The sequence below is a fragment of the Equus caballus genome, chromosome 6, assembly GCF_041296265.1.
Source record: "Equus caballus isolate H_3958 breed thoroughbred chromosome 6, TB-T2T, whole genome shotgun sequence".
NCBI classification, from domain to species: Eukaryota; Metazoa; Chordata; class Mammalia; order Perissodactyla; family Equidae; genus Equus; species Equus caballus.
The window spans coordinates 66,435,862-66,459,235 of record NC_091689.1 but is presented as its reverse complement, the minus strand read 5'-3'; the positions used below and the strand labels follow the sequence as shown (position 1 = coordinate 66,459,235).

Here is a 23,374-nt window from a genome sequence, read left to right as displayed (position 1 = left end):
GTGCAGAGGGACATTGACTGCAAGGGGAATTAAAGAACTTTCTGGGGAAACGGAAATGTTTTATATCTTGATTGGAGTATAGTTACACAGTTATATATCTGTCAGAATTTCAACAAACTACACCCCTCTGATCTCTACATTTCACAACATATGCAAATTACATATTAATTTTTAAAAACAGAGGGGGGAATGAGGAGAGAAAAAAAGATTGAAGAAATTAGACTAGAAGTTAATTCATGAGAGTCATCCCCTGAAACACATGGTATTTTTTAATCACCAGAATTATTACACAGAACAGCTTATTGAAGGGTAAATTGCTAGCTGATAACAGAACGACACTCTACAATTTCTGAGTAGCCATTCACAAGTTTTAAAGGTGAATAAAATATCACCATTCTTGATTACTTCACAAACAAGATAACTAGAAAGACTATAAGACTTAGCTTCCCTCTGCTCAGCCCTGTTTTTCCATCTGCCTAATTCCTCCCCTCTAATTCAAGTCAACCAAATTTAATTCAACAAACCCATTATACTTACTCCATGCAAGTAATTATGTGAGGAGCTAAGTGTAACAGAATACAAAGATGAATATATAGTAACCTCTATCCTCAAGGCATTTACAATGTAGTAGATAGTATATCACAAGCATATAATAGCTACAAGAAAAGACTTCCCATACCTGTACTATTCAAAGTGAAACCCTGTGCAATTCAGACCAATGTTTTGAGAAAATTTTTAACAACTTTTTTAAAGTAAAGCAAAAGAGCAGTAAGTGACTCATGCTCTAGGCTTATCCCCCCATTCTTCTCCTTTTATTACCAGTGCAGGAAAATTCCATAAATATCTTGTGTTTCCAAAAAATTTGAGAATACAAATACAAAGGGTCTCCTGCAGTTTTATAAATAAAAAGTAGAAAATTCATGGTTACAATTCTATGAGTGGGTGAGTAAAAGGCTCCACCATATTTCTAATAAAGGATATTCAGTTTGATTCAAACCATTGACCATCAATATTCCTGGCAATGTAGTGAAAATCACAGATTTTTTACTTTTCTGGAGTGAATTATTCTGCTTTAAAAACTGGAACTACAAAATCAGAATTATGAAGTGACAGAAAACATCACAATCTGAATTCTACTTACACAAAACCACATGGTTTTCAATGCCAAGTTCCTAATTTACAACTGGGAAAATCACCATTGAAGATAGCTGGGCCTGGATCAGATTGACTTAACATAAAACCAGATGTAGACCTCAAATTACATGTGACATCTCCAGCCACTCATACAAATAAGAATAATGCAAGCTGAAAGACAATAAATTCACCTAGACCCTTCTAAATTAGGCCACCCTAATAGTTCTACAATGTTCCTTTCCTAAAATTCTAATTCAAATAAATTAGAAGAAAAGAAGGAAGAAAAGATACATATCTTCATTTAACTACAATTAAAAATCTAAAATTACTCATTTCAATTCTAGGAAAAGTCCTTTAAATAAATCAAGATATTCTAGATCTTCAAATACACCTGTCATTTTAAAAATATAAAGAAAAAGCCCAGGGCCGCAGTGGCGCAGCAGTTAAGTTCACGGGCTCTGCTTTGGTGGCCCAGGGTTCACCAGTTTGGTTCCTGGGCGTGGGCCTACATCCCGCTTATCAAGCCATGCTGTGGCAGGTGTCCCACATATAAAGTGGAGGAAGATGGGCATGGATGTTAGCTCAGGGCCAATCTTTCTCAGCAAAAAGAGGAGGATTGGCAGCAAATGTTAGCTCAGGGCTAATCTTCCTCAAAAAAAAGAAAGAAAGAAGAAAAGAAAGAACTCTTCTAAACTTTTAGGATATCAAGTCTTGGCATGTCATTTCAGAACTCTTCCCCAAACTGTCACAAGTGAACAGGAATAAGCTGTATGAAGCATGTACAAATATATTTCTTTAGTTGTTTGCTTAATTAGCTGATTTCCTACCATAAGTTAACAAAGCCAAATGTAAGTCAACAGGAGTCTGTCTGCAACTATAAAATCACTTTACGCTATTTGGCTTCAGAAATTTGTACCCTATGGAAAGTCCATTTAAAATTTTACCTGGCATGTACATGCTAAAATATTTTGTTTGCCATTTGAGGCCACACCAGGTTCCAACCCACAGAAACAGGATTTCCAGTTTATTTCTCACAATCCACATGTACAAAACCCAAAATTACAACATAGGAAAGTGTTGTTAAAATTCTATAATAATAGTAAGGCGAAGTATTTCTCTGCAGAGCTCTATTTCTTGAAAATTTTTTAAAACTTCTAGTATCCATAATAAACATTTCAAGATCTAAATCAAGTACTCAAACACACAAGGCTCACCTTGGAACTCTAATTAAGAGTTCTTTCGAGAGAGGAATTCCAAGATGGCGCCGTGAGTAGTCCTCTTTGTCTCTCACCCTTCGAGTCTACAATTATTTGGACACTTATCGCTTGACAAAGGATATCCAGACAGCATCTCAGGACGTCTGAGACACCCACGCGACTATACATCGGAAGGCGGACGGACTTTCCTCCGGGAGGATGTGGAAATAGGTGAAAACTCTCCGACCCCGACGGGCAGCCTAGTACCCGCAAGCGGCTTTCTTCCAACGGACGCCCCCAGAGGATCCACACACATCTAGGGCAGGAGCGAGAACACAACAGAGGAGCGACGGTGGAAACAGGTGACCAGAACCCTACTTAAACCCCCCGCAATTACTCCTAAACGCAGAGGGAAACTTTGGAGTTGCACACCTGAGCCCGCGGGGAGAGTCTCTCCCCGCCATTGGCGGGTAGACCCGGCCTGGTGCTCGGGGCGCCCGGAGGGTCCCAGAGAGAGACACGGAGGGCACGGAGGTCTCCCAGCTGCCGTTGCCCGCCCCGTGGGACTAGGGATTGCCGGAGATCTCGGAGAGGACCGGGGCGGGGGAACTTTCAAAGGCGGGTCTGGCGACCCGGTGGGGAAGCGCCGGAGCTCCGCCAGGCAGCAGACAAAACTCTCTGTCTGCCGGTAGCAGAGGGGCCACGCTGAGCACTCAGGGCTCCCGGCAGAGGCCCGGAGAGAAGCCCAGAGGGCGGGGCGACCCCCAGCTGCCGTTGCCAGCCCCGGGGGACTAGGGATTGCCGGAGATCTCGGAGAGGACCGGGGCGGGGGAACTTTCAAAGGCCGGATCGGCGACCCGGAGGGGAAGCGCCGGAGCTCCGCCAGGCAGCAGAGAAAACTCTCTGTCTGCCGGTAGCAGAGGGGCCACGCTGAGCACTCAGGGCTCCCGGCAGAGGCCCGGACAGAAGCCCAGAGGGCGGGGCGACCCCCAGCTGCCGTTGCCCGCCCCGTGGGACTAGGGATTGCCGGAGATCTCGGAGAGGACCGGGGCTGGGGAACTTTCAAAGGCCGGATCGGCGACCCGGAGGGGAAGTGCCGGAGCTCCCCCAGGCAGCAGACAAAACTCTCTGTCTCCCGGTAGCAGAGGGGCCACGCTGAGCACTCAGGGCTCCCGGCAGAGGCCCGGAGAGAAGCCCAGAGGGCGGGGCGACCCCCAGCTGCCGTTGCCCGCCCCGTGGGACTAGGGATTGCCGGAGATCTCGGAGAGGACCGGGGCGGGGGAACTTTCAAAGCCGGGTCCGGCGACCCGGTGGAGAAGCGCCGGAGCTCCGCCCGGGCAGCAGACAAAACTCTCTGTCTGCCATTAGCAGAGGGGCCACGCCCAGCATTCAGGGCTCCCGGCAGAGGCTCGGACAGAAGCCCAGAGGGCGGGGCGTCCCCCAGCTGCCGTTGCCCGCCCCGTGGGACTAGGGATTGCCGGAGATCTCGGAGAGGACCGGGGCGGGGGAACTTCCAAAGGCGGGTCCGGCGACCCGGAGGGGAAGCGCCGGAGCTCCGCCAGGCAGCAGACAAAACTCTCTGTCTGCCGGTAGCAGAGGGGCCACGCCCAGCATTCAGGGCTCCCGGCAGAGGCTCGGACAGAAGCCCAGAGGGCGGGGCGTCCCCCAGCTGCCGTTGCCCGCCCCGTGGGATTAGGGATTGCCGGAGATCTCGGAGAGGACCGGGGCGGGGGAACTTTCAAAGGCGGGTCCGGCGACCCGGAGGGGAAGCGCCGGAGCTCCGCCAGGCAGCAGACAAAACTCTCTGTCTGCCGGTAGCAGAGGGGCCACGCTGAGCATTCAGAGCTCCCGGCAGAGGCCCGGAGAGAAGCCCAGAGGGCGGGGCGACCCCCAGCTGCCGTTGCCCGCCCGGTGAGGCTAGGGATTGCCGGAGATCTCGGAGAGGACTGGGGCTGGAGAGAGTTCCAGAGACCCAGCTTAGTAGCCTAGGGGGAAACCCTACAGGCTCACAGAAGCCTTAGGGAAAGCCTCTGCACAGCATCAGTAGAAGGCACCCAGCCGCCAGCCACAAGGCTGGAAGACCCCAGGGCAAAAGCAGCATAGCTAGGTGTACTAACCACAGACTGTAGAAGATGCCAATAGCTCTCCTGCGACCCATAGAGGACAAGTGAGATTTGGTGGGTGCCGACAGCAACCGAGCGACAAATAAAAGTGATCCCACCCCTGGCCACTGGAAAAGCCCATAACACCGTTGCAGACCCCAAGGAGAGAGCGCATCTAGGTGGGCAACAACAGTAGGCACCTGCAGCCTGAAGCCCCCCGTGACGGCCCCCACGGCAGAGGAGGGAATCCAAAGGGCCACTGTGGCTACGAAGAGGGGCCCAGGCCCAGTTAGCAACTACGGACAGGGTTCCTGGTTGGTGAAGTATAAACAGCTGCTCCCCCCACCGCAGCAGCTGAAACAAGTGAAAGGAGCAACTAAACTCTATCTCCATGCGGAGGCACAAATCAACATCATCAAGCAATATGAAAAAATACATTAAATCTCCAGAACAGAAAGAAAGTAACAAATACACAGAAATCAATCCCAAAGAAAATGAGATATATAACCTAAATGATGATGACTTCAAAACAGCCATCATTAAAATACTCACTGAGTTAAGAGAGAATTCTGACCGACAACTCAACGAGTTCAGGAGCTATGTCACAAAAGAGTTTGATACGATAAAGAAGAACCAAACAGAAATACTGGAAATGAAGAACACAATAGAGGAGATTAAGAAAAATCTAGATGCTCTGAACAGTAGGGCCGATAATATGGAGGAAAGAATTAGCAATTTGGAAGATGGCAATATAGAATTGTTGCAGGCAGAGGAGGAGAGAGAAGCAAGACTTAAAAGAAATGAAGAAACTCTCCGAGAATTATCAGACACAATTAGGAGATGCAACGTAAGGATTATAGGTATACCAGAGGGAGAAGAGAAGGAGAAAGGGGCAGAAAACCTACTCAAAGAAATAATGGCTGAGAACTTCCCAAATCTGGTGAGGGAGATGGATCTTCAGGTGACAGAAGCCAATAGATCTCCAAACTTTATCAATGCAAGAAGACCAACTCCACGGCATATAGTAGTGAAGCTAGCAAAAGTCAACGACAAGGAGAAAATATTAAGGACAGCCAGGCAAAAGAAACTAACCTACAAAGGAACCCCCATCAGGCTATCAGCAGATTTCTCAGCAGAAACTCTACAGGCTAGAAGAGAGTGGAATGATATATTCAAAAATCTGAAGGACAAAAACCTACAGCCGAGAATTCTCTACCCAGCGAAAATATCCTTCAAATACGATGGAGAAATAAAAACTTTCCCAGATAAACAAAAATTAAGGGAGTTCATTGCCACAAAACCTCCTCTCCAGGAAATCCTCAGGAAAACCCTCATTCCTGAAAAATCCAAAAAAGGAAAGGGGCTACAAAACCAAGAGCAGAGGAGATAAGTAGAAGGACAACAACAGAGAGTAGCAGCTCTACATCAGAACAGATTAAACCATGGGACGAGAAACAAAGGAAACTGAAGAAAACCGGAAAACAAGACACAAAATGGTAGTGGTAGGTCCCCACGTCTCAATAATCACTCTAAATGTAAACGGATTGAACTCCCCAATCAAAAGACACAGAGTGGCAGGATGGATCAAAGAACAAGATCCAACAATATGCTGCCTCCAGGAAACACACCTCAGCCCCAAAGACAAACACAGACTCAGAGTGAAGGGATGGAGAACAATACTCCAAGCTAATAATGAACAAAAGAAAGCAGGTGTCGCTATACTAATATCAGACAAGGTAGATTTCAAAGCAAAACAGATAAAGAAAGACAAAGAGGGACAGTATATAATGATAAAAGGGACTCTCCACCAAGAAGACATAACACTTATAAATATATACGCACCCAACACAGGAGCACCAAAATTTGTAAAGCAACTCTTAATAGAACTAAAAGAAGACATCAACAACAATACAATAATAGTAGGGGACCTCAACACACCATTAACACCAATGGACAGAACATCCAGACAGAAAATCAATAAGGAAATAATAGAATTAAATGAAAAATTAGACCAGATGGACTTAATAGATATATATAGAACACTTCATCCAAAAACAGCAGGTTACACATTCTTCTCAAGTGCACATGGAACATTCTCAAGGATTGACCATATTTTGGGAACCAAAGCAAACATCAATAAATACAAGAGAGTTGAAATAATATCAAGCATCTTTTCTGATCATAACGCTATTAAACTAGAAATCAACTACAAGAAAAAAGCAGAGAAAGGTGCAAAAATGTGGAGACTAAACAACACGCTTCTCAACAAACAATGGATCATTGAAGAAATTAAAGAAGAAATCAAATATTATCTGGAGACAAATGAAAATGAGAACACGACATACCAAATCATTTGGGATGCAGCAAAAGCAGTCCTAAGAGGGAAATTCATCGCAATACAGGCTCACCTCACTAAACAAGAAAAAGCTCACGTAAGCAACCTCAAACGACACCTAACAGAACTAGAAAAAGAAGAACAAACAAGGCCCAGAGTCAGTAGAAGGAGGGAAATAATAAAAATAAGAGCAGAAATAAACGATATTGAAACAAAAAAGACAATAGAAAGGATCAATGAAACAAAGAGTTGGTTCTTCGAAAGAATTAACAAAATTGACAAACCCCTAGCCAGACTCACCAAGAAAAGAAGAGAGAAATCGCAAATTAATAAAATCAGGAATGACAGAGGAGAAATCACAACAGATACCAATGAAATACAAGAGATCATAAGAGAATACTATGAAAAACTATATGCCAACAAATTGAACAACCTGGAAGAAATGGACAAATTCCTAGACTCCTACAATCTCCCCAAACTGAATCAGGAAGAAATGGAGAATCTGAATAGACCAATCACAAGTAAGGAAATAGAAACGGTAATCAAAAACCTCCCCAAAAACAAGAGTCCAGGACCAGACGGCTTCTCTGGAGAATTCTACCAAACATTCAAAGAAGACTTAATACCTATTCTCCTCAAACTGTTCCAGAAAATTGAGAAAGATGGAGAACTCCCTAACACATTCTATGAAGCCAACATCACTCTGATCCCCAAACCTGACAAGGACAACACAAAGAAGGAGAACTACAGGCCGATATCACTGATGAACATAGATGCAAAAATCCTCAACAAAATTTTGGCAAACCGATTACAGCAATACATCAAAAAGATTATACACCATGATCAAGTGGGATTTATACCAGGGACACAGGGATGGTTCAACATCCGCAAGTCAATCAACGTGATACACTACATTAACAAAATGAAAACCAAAAACCACATGATCATCTCAATAGATGCAGAGAAAGCATTCGACAAGATCCAACACCCATTTATGATAAAAACCCTCAGTAAAATGGGTATAGAAGGAAAGTACCTCAACATAATAAAGGCCATATATGATAGACCCACAGCCAACATCATACTCAATGGACAAAAGCTGAAAGCCATCCCTCTGAGGACAGGAACAAGACAAGGGTGCCCACTTTCACCACTCCTATTCAACATAGTTCTGGAGGTGCTGGCCAGAGCAATTCGGCAGGAAAAAGAAATAAAAGGAATCCAAATAGGTAACGAAGAAGTAAAACTCTCGTTGTTTGCAGACGGCATGATCTTATACATAGAAAACCCCAAAGAATCCACAGAAAAACTATTAGAAATAATCAACAACTACAGCAAAGTAGCAGGGTATAAAATTAACGTGCATAAATCAGTAGCATTTCTATACACTAACAATAAACTAACAGAAAAAGAACTCAAGAACTCTATCCCATTCACAATCGCAACGAAAAGAATAAAATACCTTGGGATAAACTTAACCAAGGAAGTGAAGGATCTATACAATGAAAACTACAAGACTTTCTTGAAAGAAATAGGCGATGACATAAAGAGATGGAAAGACATCCCTTGCACATGGATTGGAAGAATAAACATAGTTAAAATGTCCATACTACCTAAAGCAATATACAGATTCAATGCTATCCCAATCAGAATCCCAAGAACATTCTTCACAGAAATTGAACAAACAATCCTAAAATTCATATGGGGCAACAAAAGACCGCGAATTGCTAAAGCAATCCTGAGCAAGAAAAACAAAGCCGGCGGAATCACAATCCCCGATTTCAAAACATACTACAAAGCTACAGTGATCAAAACAGCATGGTACTGGTACAAAAACAGGTCCACAGATCAATGGAACAGAATTGAAAGCCCAGAGATAAAACCACACATCTATGGACAGCTAATCTTCGACAAAGGAGCAGAGGGCCTACAATGGAGAAAAGAAAGTCTCTTCAACAAATGGTGCTGGGAAAACTGGACAGCCACATGCAAAAGATTGAAAATTGACCATTCTTTTTCACCACACACCAAAATAAACTCAAAATGGATCAAAGACCTAAAGATTAGGCCTGAGACAATAAGTCTTTTGGAAGAGAATATAGGCAGTACACTCTTTGACATCAGTTTCAAAAGAATCTTTTCGGACACTGTAACTCCTCAGTTGAGGGAAACAATAGAAAGAATAAACAAATGGGACTTCATCAGACTAAAGAGCTTCTTCAAGGCAAGGGAAAACAGGATTGAAACAAAAAAACAGCTCACTAATTGGGAAAAAATATTTACAAGCCACTTATCCGACAAAGGGTTAATCTCCATAATATACAAAGAACTCACACTGCTTAACAACAAAAAAACAAACAACCCGATCAAAAAATGGGCAGAGGACATGAACAGACACTTCTCAAAAGAAGATATGAATATGGCCAATAGACACATGAAAAGATGTTCATCATCGCTAATCATCAGGGAAATGCAAATCAAAACTACACTAAGATATCACCTTACCCCCGTTAGATTGGCAAAAACATCCAAAACCAAGAACGACAAATGTTGGAGAGGTTGTGGAGAAAGAGGAACCCTCATACACTGTTGGTGGGAATGCAAACTGGTACAGCCACTATGGAAAACAGTATGGAGATTTCTCAAAAAGTTAAAAATAGAAATACCCTATGACCCAGCCATCCCATTACTGGGTATCTATCCTAAGAACCTGATATCAGATATCTCAAGAGTCCGTTGCACCCCTATGTTCATTGCAGCATTATTTACAATAGCCAAGACGTGGAACCAGCCTACATGCCCAGAAACTAATGATTGGATAAAGAAGATGTGGTATATATACACAATGGAATACTACTCAGCCATAAAAAAAGACGAAATTGGCCCATTCACAACAATGTGGATGGACCTCGAGGGTATTATGTTAAGCGAAATAAGTCAGTCAGAGAAAGACGAACTCTATATGACTCCACTCATAGGTGGAAATTAGTATATTGAGAAGGAGATCTGATTGGTGGTTACCAGGGAAAAGGGGGGGTGGGGGGAGGGTACGGAGGGGGAAGTGGTGTACCCACAACATGACTAACAAAAATGTACAACTGAAATCTCACAAGGTTGTAATCTATCATAACATTAATAAAAAAAAATAAAAAAATATAAAAAAAAAAAAAAAAAAAAAAAGAGTTCTTTCTAGGTTATGAATCAAACATAACCTAGCTCAAACTCCATAAACTGAATAAATTATGGTGTGATTTCTTAAAAAGAATATGATATCAAATACTACAATTACTGCCACTGTTTATTAACAATAAACCTCATATTCAACTCTTTATAGAAATTAGCCTCATGCTTCTTTATAGGCACCTATTCCATGTGACTTCATTGCTATACAGAATTCAAACCATGCAGCCTGTCTACCATATTGGATCAAAGATACTATCAAACACCACAAGCAGGGGCCGGCCCAATGGCATAGCAGTTAAGTTTGCGTGCTCTGCTTTGGCGGCCCAGGGTTCACCAGTTCAGATCCTGGGCGTGGACCTACACACCACTTATCAAGCCATGCTGTGGCAGGCATCCCATATATAAAGTGGAGGAAGATGGGCATGGATGTTAGCTCAGGGCCAAATCTTCCCAGCGAAAAGAGGAGGATTGGCAGCAGATGCTGGCTGAGGGCTAATCATCCTCCAAAAAAAAAAACCATAAGGAAAAATATCACTCAAAGAACACTAGATTCAGAATACTTGGAAGATGAAACAATATGGGTTAACAAAGTTTTCTCAGTCACACAGAGACATTTGGAAACTCCTTTTGTTTTCAACTTAAAGAAATGCTTTCTAAAATACTGCCCAATTTCCCTGCCTGAGGAGATAAAAGTACAGAGAATCCCCAGATTACATATACCCTTTACATGTGAATTGCTGTTCAGTGAATGAAATGGATACATTCATAGGATTCACTGAATCTTCCACCTTCTCTTTCCACCTTTCACCTGCACCACTACCATGCAATGTTAAAGTAAACATGTTGTTAAAGATTCATTTCAGAGAAGAAAGAGATACTGAAAAACTACAAATGTTTAGCCTTGATAAAAAGCCAACAAAGCTATGAAACAATAGGTATCTTCAAATGTGTGAAGACAGAACTCTTACGTAACAAAATGAAAAGCTCTTGACCCATAAGACCTATAAGTGGCATCTCTTAATTTTGTCAACCTAACACCCTTCCCACCAAGTTTTTTCTAGCCATAAGGGTAGGTAATTAACTCAAGCTGAGCTAAATAGAATAACACAAACCTCAGCCATAATAATTAGTCCTAAGGATAGGAAACTGACGCCAGCTGGATGAATCAATCATTCCTCGGGATGTTTCTAACCAGAGATAGAAGGAGAAAGCCCCTCCTCCTTCTGATCGCAAAACTCTCATCTACTAAGTTCTGAACCCCGCTGCTTTCTCTCACTTCTTTAGTATGGAAGTTCATCCCACTTTAGAAATTCTGCCCTGGAATACTCTTCCTCCCGAGATCTGCAGGGCTGGCTATTTATTGTGATTCAAATCTCAGCTTTAATGCTCCCCTGGACAAAGGTTTTCTTAAGCGGCCACTTAATCACTGTCACATCACCTTATTTTAATTCTCTGCATAGTACTTATCACTTTAATATACTTCTTTTTAATACTCACTGCTACATCTCCAACACCTAGAATAGTGCCTGGCACAGACTATACACTCTGTTCATAATTTGTTGAATAAATAAACAAAAATTGTGAAGAAATGAGCCCAAAGCCAGCAGCCATTGGTCCTAGCCCCAAAGAGAAGCCAGTCTGAAAGAGTGAAGCCATCAGGAAAGAGAAAAAAGAAAAAGCAAAGCAGAACCCTTGGAGGCATCTGAGTCTTTTCAGTCATCCCAAAGACCAGCTCAAACCCTGCCCATACTACAGTTTGATTACATATGTCAGAGGTCTTAAAAATGGTATGCACATACCACCCTGAGAGGGAGAGGGGTCATGTAAGATGATCCATCAGAACCTGAGAAGAAATACTACTTCTAAAATAAAATACATGTATTTTGTATTATCTTTTGCAAAGTACTATATTAATGTCTATTTTATAATGTACATATTATTATATGTATACACAATGTACAGATAAATAAACCCACACTGGATGTATACCTGATACCTGATAGAAGTAAACAATCGAAAAAGTCTGGAGAATATCAATGTTAATGAACAAATTTCTTTTTCTTTAGCTTGTTTCAGGTTTCTTATGTACTTAATACATATTTGGCGCTCAAATACTTGTAAAAAGCTTAATGCACAAACTAATTCTTTATGGCTCCAGAGAACAGACAAATGAAAGCTAAACGTTGAGAGATTTCAAATCTCCATAAAAATAACCTTTCAAAATTTAGACCATCCAAAAGTAACACTCTCTCTCCAACTATAAATTTCCCACTACTGGACGGGTTCAAGTAGCACCCTCACGACCATTAGGCAAGGAAACTGCAACATGATTTCTCCACTTGCGAGGTAGTCTATGTAACAGACATTAACTCAGTGATACTCAGTCCTAGCGATGTAATGATAAATTAAGTTTAGTCCTTGTCCCCTTGGAGGTCACAATTTCACAGAAAGACAGACTTGCAAATATATATAGTAAACATAATACATCTATACACACAGTACAGTGACAACAGAGAAAGGTGGTGATTAACTCTGGGAACATTTAAGTTAAACATTGATGGATAAGTAAAAGCCAGTTTTCCTGTTAGGCAGGAAAGAAAGATAAGTGCATTCTTGACAAAGAAACGTGAGAGGGGCCAGACCAGTGGCACAGCAGTTAAGTGCGCATGTTCTGCTTCTCAGTGGCCTGGGGTTCACCGGTTCAGATCCCAGGTGCGGACATGGCACCACTTGGAAAAAGCCATGCTGTGGCAGGCGTCCCACATATAAAGTAGAGGAAGATGGGCATGGATGTTAGCTCAGGGTCAGTATTCCTCAGCAAAAAGAAGAGGATTGGCAGTAGCTAGCTCAGAGCTAATCTTCCTCAAAAAAAAAAAAAGAAAGAAAGAAAGAAACGCGAGAACGGAGAGGTATATAAAGCACACAGTATGCAAACCCAAAATACAATGAATAATGTGGAACTGTTGGATGATAAGGTATCCCTGTTGGGAGAATATCCACAAATGAAGCTGCTAGATAGGTGGCTAGGAGCCAAATTACGAAGGGTCATGCTAAGGAGTTTGGAAAGCGCCACAGAATAACAAATATAACTATCCTTTACAGTGTACTATTTTGTATCAGACACAGACTTAAACTCTTCAGACACTCTATCACTTTTAATCCTCAGAAGATCCCTGTCATTATCTACACTTTTTAACAATGGCTCATAGCCATTTTTCTAAAATAGGTGTCACTTATTCAAAATACTCCCTATCTCATATCCCTTCTCAGAATTCTTTGATGAGTTCTGTCTCTGACACTAATTTAACTGTGATTTTAGACAAATTACTTGGTCTCTCTCTAGCCTAAGTTTCCTTAACTAAGTTTCCTTAACTTAGGCTAGAGAGAGACCAAGTAATTTGTCTAAAATCGTGTGGCAGTAGAATAGTCTAGTTTTCGGAAATGCCAACAGACAAATATAATCAAAATGAGAGCTAGTGAGAAAGTGAGAATAACAGAAAGGAAAACTCAAAGATTTCACTGGTTTCTAGCTTAAGAAAGCAGGTGGAAAAGCAAGTTTGAGTAGAAGAAATGAGGCATAAAATGAAGGAGATGAGCTACAGAATGATTAGTTTGAACTTAGGGAATATAGACACATTTAGTTTGCGGTTTCAATAAAAGAAAGACCAAAGGGAAAAGGTCCAGTAGGAAGCTGACTAGAAAGAGCTCTTTCTAAAAGAGAGGTGGGAAGACTTGCTGGGATAAACATATTTAGAAATTAACACATACACAGCAATTAAAAAACTAGGCCAAGCAAAGTAGACAAATATCCATGAGTCCATACTCATATAAATGAAATAAATAAATAAAAATAGATACATTTTTCATGCAGAATTCCAAGGAATTTATATAGGTACTCTACCCTCGAGGAGGTGGAACTCCCCCCTCCTTAAAGAGGGCTACACAGTTGCCAAAACCTAACTCTTACTCAATCTTCTTTCACAGTGTAAAGTCTTAGGACAGTACACTTTCATTTGAAAGTAACAGAAAATTCCAAAAATAAACTGGCTTATACAGTAAGGACCATTATCTCACATAAAAAGGCCACAAGTAGAGCAGGCTCTAAGCACTGCAAATCAGAACTTCAGAAATTCTCTCTAAAATTCCCTGGGATCTGACCTCCTATGTGTAGCTTCATCCGTAGGCTAGAAGGGAGATGATTAAAATATTCCGATATTGTGATCTGCCCATCTTGGAACCTATCACTAGCAAAGAAAGGGAACTACCATGTTTCACCTACACTTACCAGAATCCATCCTGGAACTAGGAATGAGGACCCCTTTCTCTGAGTCACATGAAGCAGTAAACTGGTTCTGCTAGAAAGGTAGACACAAAAGGAGTAATGCTATAAAGGCAACCAGCAGTAGCCAGTACAGGAGGCTCTTATTTGCATGTTCTCCTAGCTTTGGGGAAGTTTTAAAAATTACTTTAACACAATGAATAGGCTTGAACAAAATAAGGGCAATTTTCTTCCTCAAATAACCAAGTTATAACCTCAGAGACAACCAGTACTGTTTTACAAGTTAAGAGGGAAAATATGGTATGAATTTGTAAGCTTTCTCTTAACACTCAAATTTATATCACAAAAATAAAACGTATTTGGGTATTTTAAAACCAGAACCTTATTATGTTTTACTCTTTAAACTGTTATTTTATTGGGGATAAGATAGTAAGAGTTCCCAAGGTAGTGGAAAGAGCAGTGGTCTTGAAGTCGGGACACTAGGCTCTACCTAACTCTTACACTAAGTTACAGAGTTATCACAGATGGTCACCTAACATATCTAAGTTTCAGTTTCCATCTCTGTTAAATTAGAAAGTTCGGAGAGGTGATCCTCAAAGTTTCTGTCTACTTAATTCCTAATTATAAATAATATTCACTTGCTAACTAGAAAATTTACGCAAACTATTTAAAGTTGTAATTCTGGGCTAGGCAAATCCTAATCCTAAAGGTGCCTTCGAAGACTACAAGCTGACGACATGAAGCTTTGCCTACAAAACTTCACTTTGACAAAAAAACTTCACTGTGGCCAGAAATGTAAATAGCATGATGTTACAACTTCTTAAATAACTCAAGAATTTAATCCAATTTCTCTTTAAATCCAAATTCATTATTAGAAGGTTGTAGTGTACCTACAGAAGCAAAGCCTCACTCTTGGACAGGGGAACGGAAAATGACAGAAACTTAACCACTTTGAAATTCAATTAAAGACAAGATTTCTAACCACTAGGCCTAAATGAGGAGGAAGATGGAATCAAAGTCCAATGAGAAAGCTGGAATTCAAGTCATAATCAGAAATGGAAATTTCTATATAGAGTAAGAAAGTGACAGGAAAATACCCCCCCAAAAGTAAAACCAGTATATATGCCTAGAAGAAATTAAATCTAAATGTCTCATGAATTTCCCTTGAGGACTACTGATTTACACAAAACTGATAGAAATACTTTCCAAAAACAGGTTGATGACAGTGAGAAACAGGAGAGGAATCTATTACCCTGCCTTTTGGGAACCTCAAATTAATGGATTTTGGCAAACCAGACACAAATCATATGGGATGACTCCACATAAAACCCCATGACTTCAGCTAACTGCATTATGACCTGGAGTTGGTTCTTCTCAAAGTTATTAATAATGAAAAATACTTACACAGGATGCACATGATTGCCAGGAAAAAAAAAAAAATGCATTTCTTTGAAACAGTTTTTAAAACAACAAACCACCCACAGAAACCACATGGGCACAAAATGAAACGATTCTGGTCACTGATTTGCGGAGCATTTAAGCACTCCCCAAGTGAAAGACTCAGCTTTAGGCTTCCTTTCTGGGACAAGCAGAATGTCCATGAAAATACCTGAGGAGCTCCCAAGAAAACAGTGCAAATATACCTCCTCTGGCCTGAGGTTCAAGAGAAATAATTTTCTCCAAGAAGAGCCTTACAGTTTTACGAGACTTCTTACTTGTTTCAAGAAGACATTTCTTTTCCTCAAAGTAAGAATCCAGATAAAGCTCAAAAGCTCTAAAAATAAAATAAAATAAATCTCGAAGTGCTTAACATTATAATATTAAAAACCTCCTGGAATTGTCAATTTAAATACCAAAACACCATACCATCAGTAGCAACATCATTAATACATGACTACTCATTTTATCAGATTTTATAATAATACCCCAGGGAAATGGTACACTAGAGAGGTAAGTTTCAAAAGAAAAAAAGAATATACAGGAAGGAATACTGCTCAGGAGACAGGCAAAAGGAGAAGCAGGAGATGGGTGGCACACAGTTGCAACGGAACACTAGAAGCTCGACTGGGTACACGAAATAGATAAAGAGGCCCAGAAAAAGGAACCAAACAAAACCAGAGTCAAACACAGTCTAGTACACAGCATGGCCTATGGTAAAATGCAAAGACTACATAAAGATTTCACTGGGGGCTGGTCCAGTGGCACAACAGTTAAGTTCATACGCTCTGCTTCGGCGGCCCGGGGTTCACTGGTTCAGATCCTGGGTGCAGACCTACGCACCGCTTACCAAGCCATGCTGAGGCAGGTGTCCCACATATAAAGTAGAGGAAGATGGGCATGGATGTTAGCTCACGGCCAATCTTCCTCAGCAAAAAAATGAGGAGGACTGGTGGCACATGTTAGCTCGGGGCTGATCTTCCTCAAAAGAAAAGATTTCACTTATGTACAGAAACATCAGACAGGTACTAGATACATTAACAGAAAACAGAATGAGTGGGGAAAAAAAGATGGGTTTTTTTGCCATGGCCTATACTATATTGTCTCTACAAGACATAAAAAGAACACAATAAAAATCCAGCAGCATGCAGGAGCTACAAGATTATATATATCTGCACACATACTTTTCACCATACTTTGAATTTCCTGACACAATGCCATAAAAATCAGGGATTTTTTCCCCCTCTACTTTGGCTTTATGTAAGGTGCTGACTTTTCTCTTGGATAGGCTGACAAAGCTCAGCTTGTCAAAGCTTGCATAACCTTGAAGAATACATATAATTTCCAGAAGAAATAAAGAATGGAAAAACAGATGAGTTTCCAAAAGAAATAATTTTAAATTGTACATATCTATAGTTCTCATCCTTTAGAGATGATGTTACTGGTGGTACTTGTTACCACATACATGAATCCTAAAAAGACCAAAGTATTGGAGCCACCCAAGTGCAACTGTAGCTATCTTCTAAACTATCGTTTCAACACAATGGAAGGAATAATAACGCCAAGGATGGAAAGCCCTAGGACTGTCACTAGTCAGAAAGAATACAGATCTGAAGAAAGATCAGATTAGACTCATTTCAGAAAATGAACAGGGAAAACCCATAATCATACTAAGTATCTCTAATTAACAGCATAAAATTTGTATACCAAAATTCTTCACATTATGGTAAAATAACTGGGTGTTTTCCAAACAGCTGCTGAGTACAATGATCCATTATGGAAACAGAAATGAGAAATGTTTGGTTTCTCAAGGTTTACTAAGAGTAGGAAGTGATGTGTCCAAGATACAGGAAACTACCAAAAATTACAGTGCATATTCCTAGTGTGTAAATTTTAGCCAAAGATTTAACAACAAGAGGAGAGACTTTACATTTTATAAAGCAGATATTTTATAAAGTATACTTTATAAAGTATAAAGTAGAATAAGAGATAAAGAGTAAACAAAAAAACAAAACACACTTCCGAAATATCAAGAGTAGTTTACTTGCAAACATCTTCACTACCACCCACGCCTGGAGTACCCATTATCTTCTGCACTGTGGTTACTTCAAAGGAAAAATATGACAAAGGTTAGAAGGAAGTTTAAATTACATTATATAGATACCATTCTACTTCCAGTCAAAATGGAAACACAGGGACCAGATTTAACCTCCCAACTGAAACAACTAGAAAACTGAACACAATATTGAAACAACGGTTTTCAGATATTGGACAACAGGCAGCACAGAATTATAATTCCTGAGAGAAAGGAAACAAACAAGGTAAGCATTATAACTGCCCAGTTTACAACCTGGAGTAGGTTTACAGGCCTGAGCTCATGGTGGGGGAACCTAACCAAAACTAGCCTCTCACTGAGTTGAGGGTACAAAGTTAAAAAGTTATGAGGCAGCTAGAATTTGCAGGGTCAAAACTAGAGAGGAGAGAACTACACCACTACACTGAGTAAGAATTTCAGAGATAGAAAGGCCTGCTCAAGTTTTGGGCTGAGGACTAACTGTACACATAGGAGAGAAAACTACAAGGCCAGGAAAAGAAAAATGAAAGTGAGTACATAGAATAATATCTGGAGCTCAGACACAGCTGGCAATACTTTGTGTTCCTACTAGTCAGAGTGAATAAATCTCGTAATACATAGAGCATCCAGCTGAATCCTCAGGAGGGAATCTCCTTAGTCGTGGGGCTAACTTAGACCTACAACAAAAGGGTATTCTGAACCCACACTAACAAATCTTAAAAATACGCCTCAAAATAATCCAGTTGATTCCAAGAAACATAACTCAGAGCCAGAACAAAATACAACACTACTTGAAATAAATCAACAAAATTCAGCAATCAACAAAATTCAAAATGTCTTAATCCAATCAAAAATAAACAGGCATACAAAATAAATAAGGAAAATATAACCTGTAACCAAAATAAAAATCACTCAACAGAATGAAAGATATGATAGAATGAAAGCAGCTATTATAAATATGTTTCATATGTTTAAGAAAGTAGAAGAAAAAATGACCATGATGATAAGAAACATGAAAGATATGAAAAAGATTCAAATGGAGCTTCCAGAGGAGAACTTTTGAAACAAAAAATAGAGAGGATGGGATTCACACCAGATTAAATATTGAAGATGACAAGATCATAAAGTTAAAAAAACTGCAACAGTAATTATTCAAAACACAGAGAGGAAAAATACTGAGAAAAAAGGTGGGATAACATAAAGTAGTCTAAAACATGTGTAATTGGAGGTCCAGAAAAAAACTGAAGAGTGTGGAACAAAGTATTTAAAGAAATATAGTTGAAAATTTTCTAAATTGCATTAAAGCTATAAACCCAGAGATCTAAACGCTAGCTAAGCAGAATAACATAAAGAAATCATACCAATACACATCATACTATATTGCAGAAAACAAAAGAAAAATTTTAAATAAGCCAGAAAAAAGGACACATTACAACCAAAATAACTAAAATAAGAATAAAAGCAAACTTCTTATCAGAAACCATGTAAGCCAGAAAACAATGGAGAGAGTTTTAAAATATTGAAAAGAAAAATAATATGGCAGCATATAATTCTTTGCTCAGAGAAAATATCTTTAAAATTGAAAGGGAAATAAAGATATTTTTCCAAACAAACAAAAGCTGAGAGAATTCTCTGCCAGCAGACCTGCACAAGAAATATTAAAGAAAGTTCTTGAGGAAGAAGAAAAATGAAACCAGACTGGAATTTGGATCAGCACAAATGGAATTAGGAGTGCCAGAAATGGTAAATATGTGGATAAATACAAAAATTTAAAAGATTACTGACTACACAAAGCAAAAGTAATAACAATGCATTTTGGCTTTATATACTATGTAGAAGTAAACTAAATGATACCAACACCACAAATGAGGAGAGAGGAAATGGAAGTATACTGTCAAAAAGTTCTTACACTGTACACGAAATGGAATAACATTATTTGAAAGTAGACTAATAAGTTAAAGATATATATTGTGGACCTTAGAGCAATTAATTAATTAGCAAAAATATACACCTAGGAAGCTGACAGTGGGCATAAAATGAAATCATTAAAAACACCCTCAAACCCAACATGAGTTAGGAAAAGAAAGAAAAGGGAGAAAGGGAAAAGGAAAAACAAACAGCAAAATGATACAATTAAACTCAATCATATAGATAATTACATTAAATGTGGATGGTCTAAACAATTAAATTAAAAAGCAGAGATTGTCAGACTGAATAAAAAGCAAGACCTAAATACCACAAGAAATCCATTTTGGCTACGAAGACAAAAAAAAAGATAAAAATAAAAAGGCAGAAAAAGATATATCATGGAAATACCAATCAAAAGAAAACTGAAGTAGCTATATTAGTATCAGGAAAATTAGACTTCAGACTAAAGAATATTACTGGAGATAAAGAGATTTCATAATGATAAAGAAGTCAATTTATCAAGCAGACATACAATCCTAAATGTGTATGCATCTAAGAACTTCAAAATACATGAAGCAATGAGTGACAGAACTGAAATGATAAACAGATAAACCAATAACCACAGCTAGAGATTTTGACACTCCTCTCTAAGTAACTGATAAAATAAGTAGAAAGAAGATCAGTAAATACATAGAAGATGTGAACATATTATCAACCAACTTAATCTAGTTAACATTCTGAAAAACTCTACCTAATGTACAGATTAGGCATTCTTGTCAAGTGCACATGGAACATTTAAAGATAGATGCTACTCTGAATCATAAAACAAGTCTCCATTGATTTTTTAAAACCTGAAATCATACAAAGTATATGCTCCAAGCACAGAAGAAATACATTAAAAATCAATGAAAGGAAGAAATTTGGAAATTCCTCCAAATACCTGAAAATTAAACAACACACTTCTAAATAACCCATTACAAATCACAAGAGAAATTGAAGGATATTTTAAAGTGAATGCAATTGAAAATACAACATATCAAAATTTGGGGGATGCAGCTAGAACAGTGCTTTGAGGGAAATTTATAAACATTATATGGTTACATGTTGAAAGTAAGAAAGGATCCAAATACATGATCTAAGGTTTCTCCTTAAGAAACCTCAAAATGTAGAGCATATTACACCCAAAGCAAGCAGAAAGGAGAAAATAACCAAGAGCAAAAATCAATAAAACAGAAAAGATAAAAACAGACAAAATTAAAGAAAGCAGAAGATGATTCTTCCCAATATCAATGAAATTAATAAACCTCTACCTAGAATGATAACAAAAAAAGAGAAATGACACAAATTACCAATATCAGGAATGGGAGAGTTTCAATATCAGGACATTTCTAAAAATCATACAGACATTAAAATGATAATAAGGGGGGGGGCTGGCCCCGTGGCCGAGTGGTTAAGTTCGTGCGCTCCGCTGCAGGCAGCCCAGTGTTTCATTGGTTCGAATCCTGGGCGTGGACATGGCACTGCTCATCAAGCCACACTGAGGCAGCGTCCTACATGCTACAACTAGAAGGACCCACAATGAAGAATATACAACTATGTACCGGGGGGCTTTGGGGAGAAAAAGGAAAAAAATAAAATCTTCAAAAAAAAAACGATAATAAGGAAACATTATGAAAAACCTTTTGCCAATATTTCAAAAACATAGTAAGGAGGAATTCCTTGAAAGATTAAAAAACTTTAAAAAGTCACTCTAGGAAAATAGATAAACTGACCAGACCTGGATCTATTAAAGAAGTTGATTTTATACTTAAAAACCCTCCACAAAGGGGCCAGCCCTGTGGCAGAGTGGTTAAGTTCGCGTGCTCTGCTTCGGCAGCCCAGGGTTTCATGGATTCAGATCCTGGGCGTGGACACGGCACCACTCATCATGCTGAGGGGGTGTCCCACATGCCACAACCAGAAGGACCTACAACTAGAATATACAACTGTTTACTGGGGGCAGCTTTGGGGAGAATAAAAAAAAAAAAAAAAAGGAAGGGCTGTTGATGCTAGCTCAGGTGCCAATCTCCAAAAAAAAACCTTCCACAAAGAAAACTTCAGCTGCAGAAGGATTTACTGGAGAATTCTCTGATATTCAAAGGAAGAAACACAAATTTTTCACAAACTCTTCCAGAAAATAGAGAAGTGAACTGGTATTCAGTATTACCCTCATATCAAAACCAGACAAAGACATTAAGAGAAAATAAAGTACAAAACAATATTCCATAGCAATATAGATGCAAAAACCCTTAACAAAGTTTCAAAAAATCAAATCCAGCAATATAAAAGGAGGATAATATGTCATGAAAAGTACGATTTACCCCAGGAATGCAAGCTTGGTTAAATATCTGAAAATAAATCAACATAATTCACTCTAAAGAAAAACCATATGATCAGCTCAATAAATGCAGAAAAAGAACTCTGACAAAACTCAAAACCCATTCATGATAAAAATTCTTAGCAAACAAAGAATAGACGAAAATGTCTTTAATCTGATAAAGGGTATCTCCAAAAAGAAACAGAAAAGAAACTCACAGCTAACATCATATTTAAGGGCCAAAGACTGAAAGCCTTTGCCCTAAGATACTGGAGAAAGTCAAAGATGCATGCATGCTCTCATCAGAGGTCCCAGCTTGTGTAAAAAGACAAGAAATAGAAATGAAAGGCATATAGACTGGAAAAGAAGTAATACTATCTTTATTCACAGGCAATGTGACTGCCTATGTAGAAAATCCTAAGGAATCTACTAAAAATTACTTGAAGAATATGAAGTCAACATAAAAAAGACAACTGTATTTTATATCCCAGAAGCTAATAATTGAAAATTAAAATAAAAAATACCATTACAATAAGATCAAAAGTTTGAAATACTTAGGGATAAATCTAACAAAAAATATACAAGACCTAAATAAGGGTCAGGCAATTTAAAATTGTTGCTAATTTTCTCCAAACAATGTATAGACTTAACATAATCCTAATCAAAATCCCAGCAGGCTTTATGGTAGAAATTTTCAAGCTATTTGTAAAATATGCATGAAAATGAAAAAAACCTGAAGCCAAAACAATTTTTAAAAAGAACAAAGCTGAACAACTCACACTACATGATTATGAATCTTACTATAAAGCTGGGGCAAGTCAAGATAGTGTGGTAAAAATACAGTCCAGAAATAGATCCACATATATGCCACAAAGCTCCCAAGATAATACAATGGGGAAAGAATAGTCTTTTGAGCAGCTGGATATCCATACACAAAATAATGAACCTTGACACTAACACTGTATCATACAAAAAAAATTAACTTAAAACAGACAATAACTCTAAAACTACAAAACTTTCAGAAGAAAACACTAGAGAAAATCTTTGAGACCCCGGGTTAGGCAAAGATTTCTTAAATAGAACAAAAAAGTACAAACCATAAAAGAAAAAAGAAGATTTCATCAAAATTAAACACTTCTGTTGAAAAAATATGTTTACCTGTCCTCACTTTCAGAAAGTCTGAATCAGTAGATGGAGTGACATTCGGGAATCTGCATATATAACAAGCTATTTTTGATGCCAGTGGTTGTGGACCACTTTCAGAGAAACACTGATTTTCAGATCAATACATTAACAAAGGTGACGGCTCTTATGGAAGTAAGGAAGGAAGCATGCAACACGGTAGCTTTTTTGTCTAATACTCTTCTTAT

The 23,374-nt window shown here is 39.2% G+C and overlaps 1 protein-coding gene across 38 annotated transcripts in view; it reads right to left on the bottom strand.

Moving 5' to 3' along the window:
- The window catches only part of CCDC91 (coiled-coil domain containing 91), a 376,603-nt gene that overhangs the window by 291,689 nt on the left and 61,540 nt on the right, over nt 1-23,374 (bottom strand). For 6 of the 38 annotated variants that reach the window (XM_070271150.1, XM_070271137.1, XM_070271162.1 and 3 more), the window contains exon 1: nt 2,349-2,646. The exons of 29 other annotated variants lie outside the window; for them this stretch is intronic. Coding sequence is in view for 1 of the 9 variants with exons in the window: in XM_070271165.1 (XP_070127266.1) it covers nt 14,236-14,245 (10 nt within the window). In the remaining 8 variants the exon portion in view is untranslated. Of the gene's footprint in view, nt 1-2,348; nt 2,647-14,235; nt 14,301-23,374 lie in introns of those variants that run through there. 3 more of the 38 variants (XM_070271144.1, XM_070271164.1, XM_070271165.1) reach the window with 1 other exon arrangement.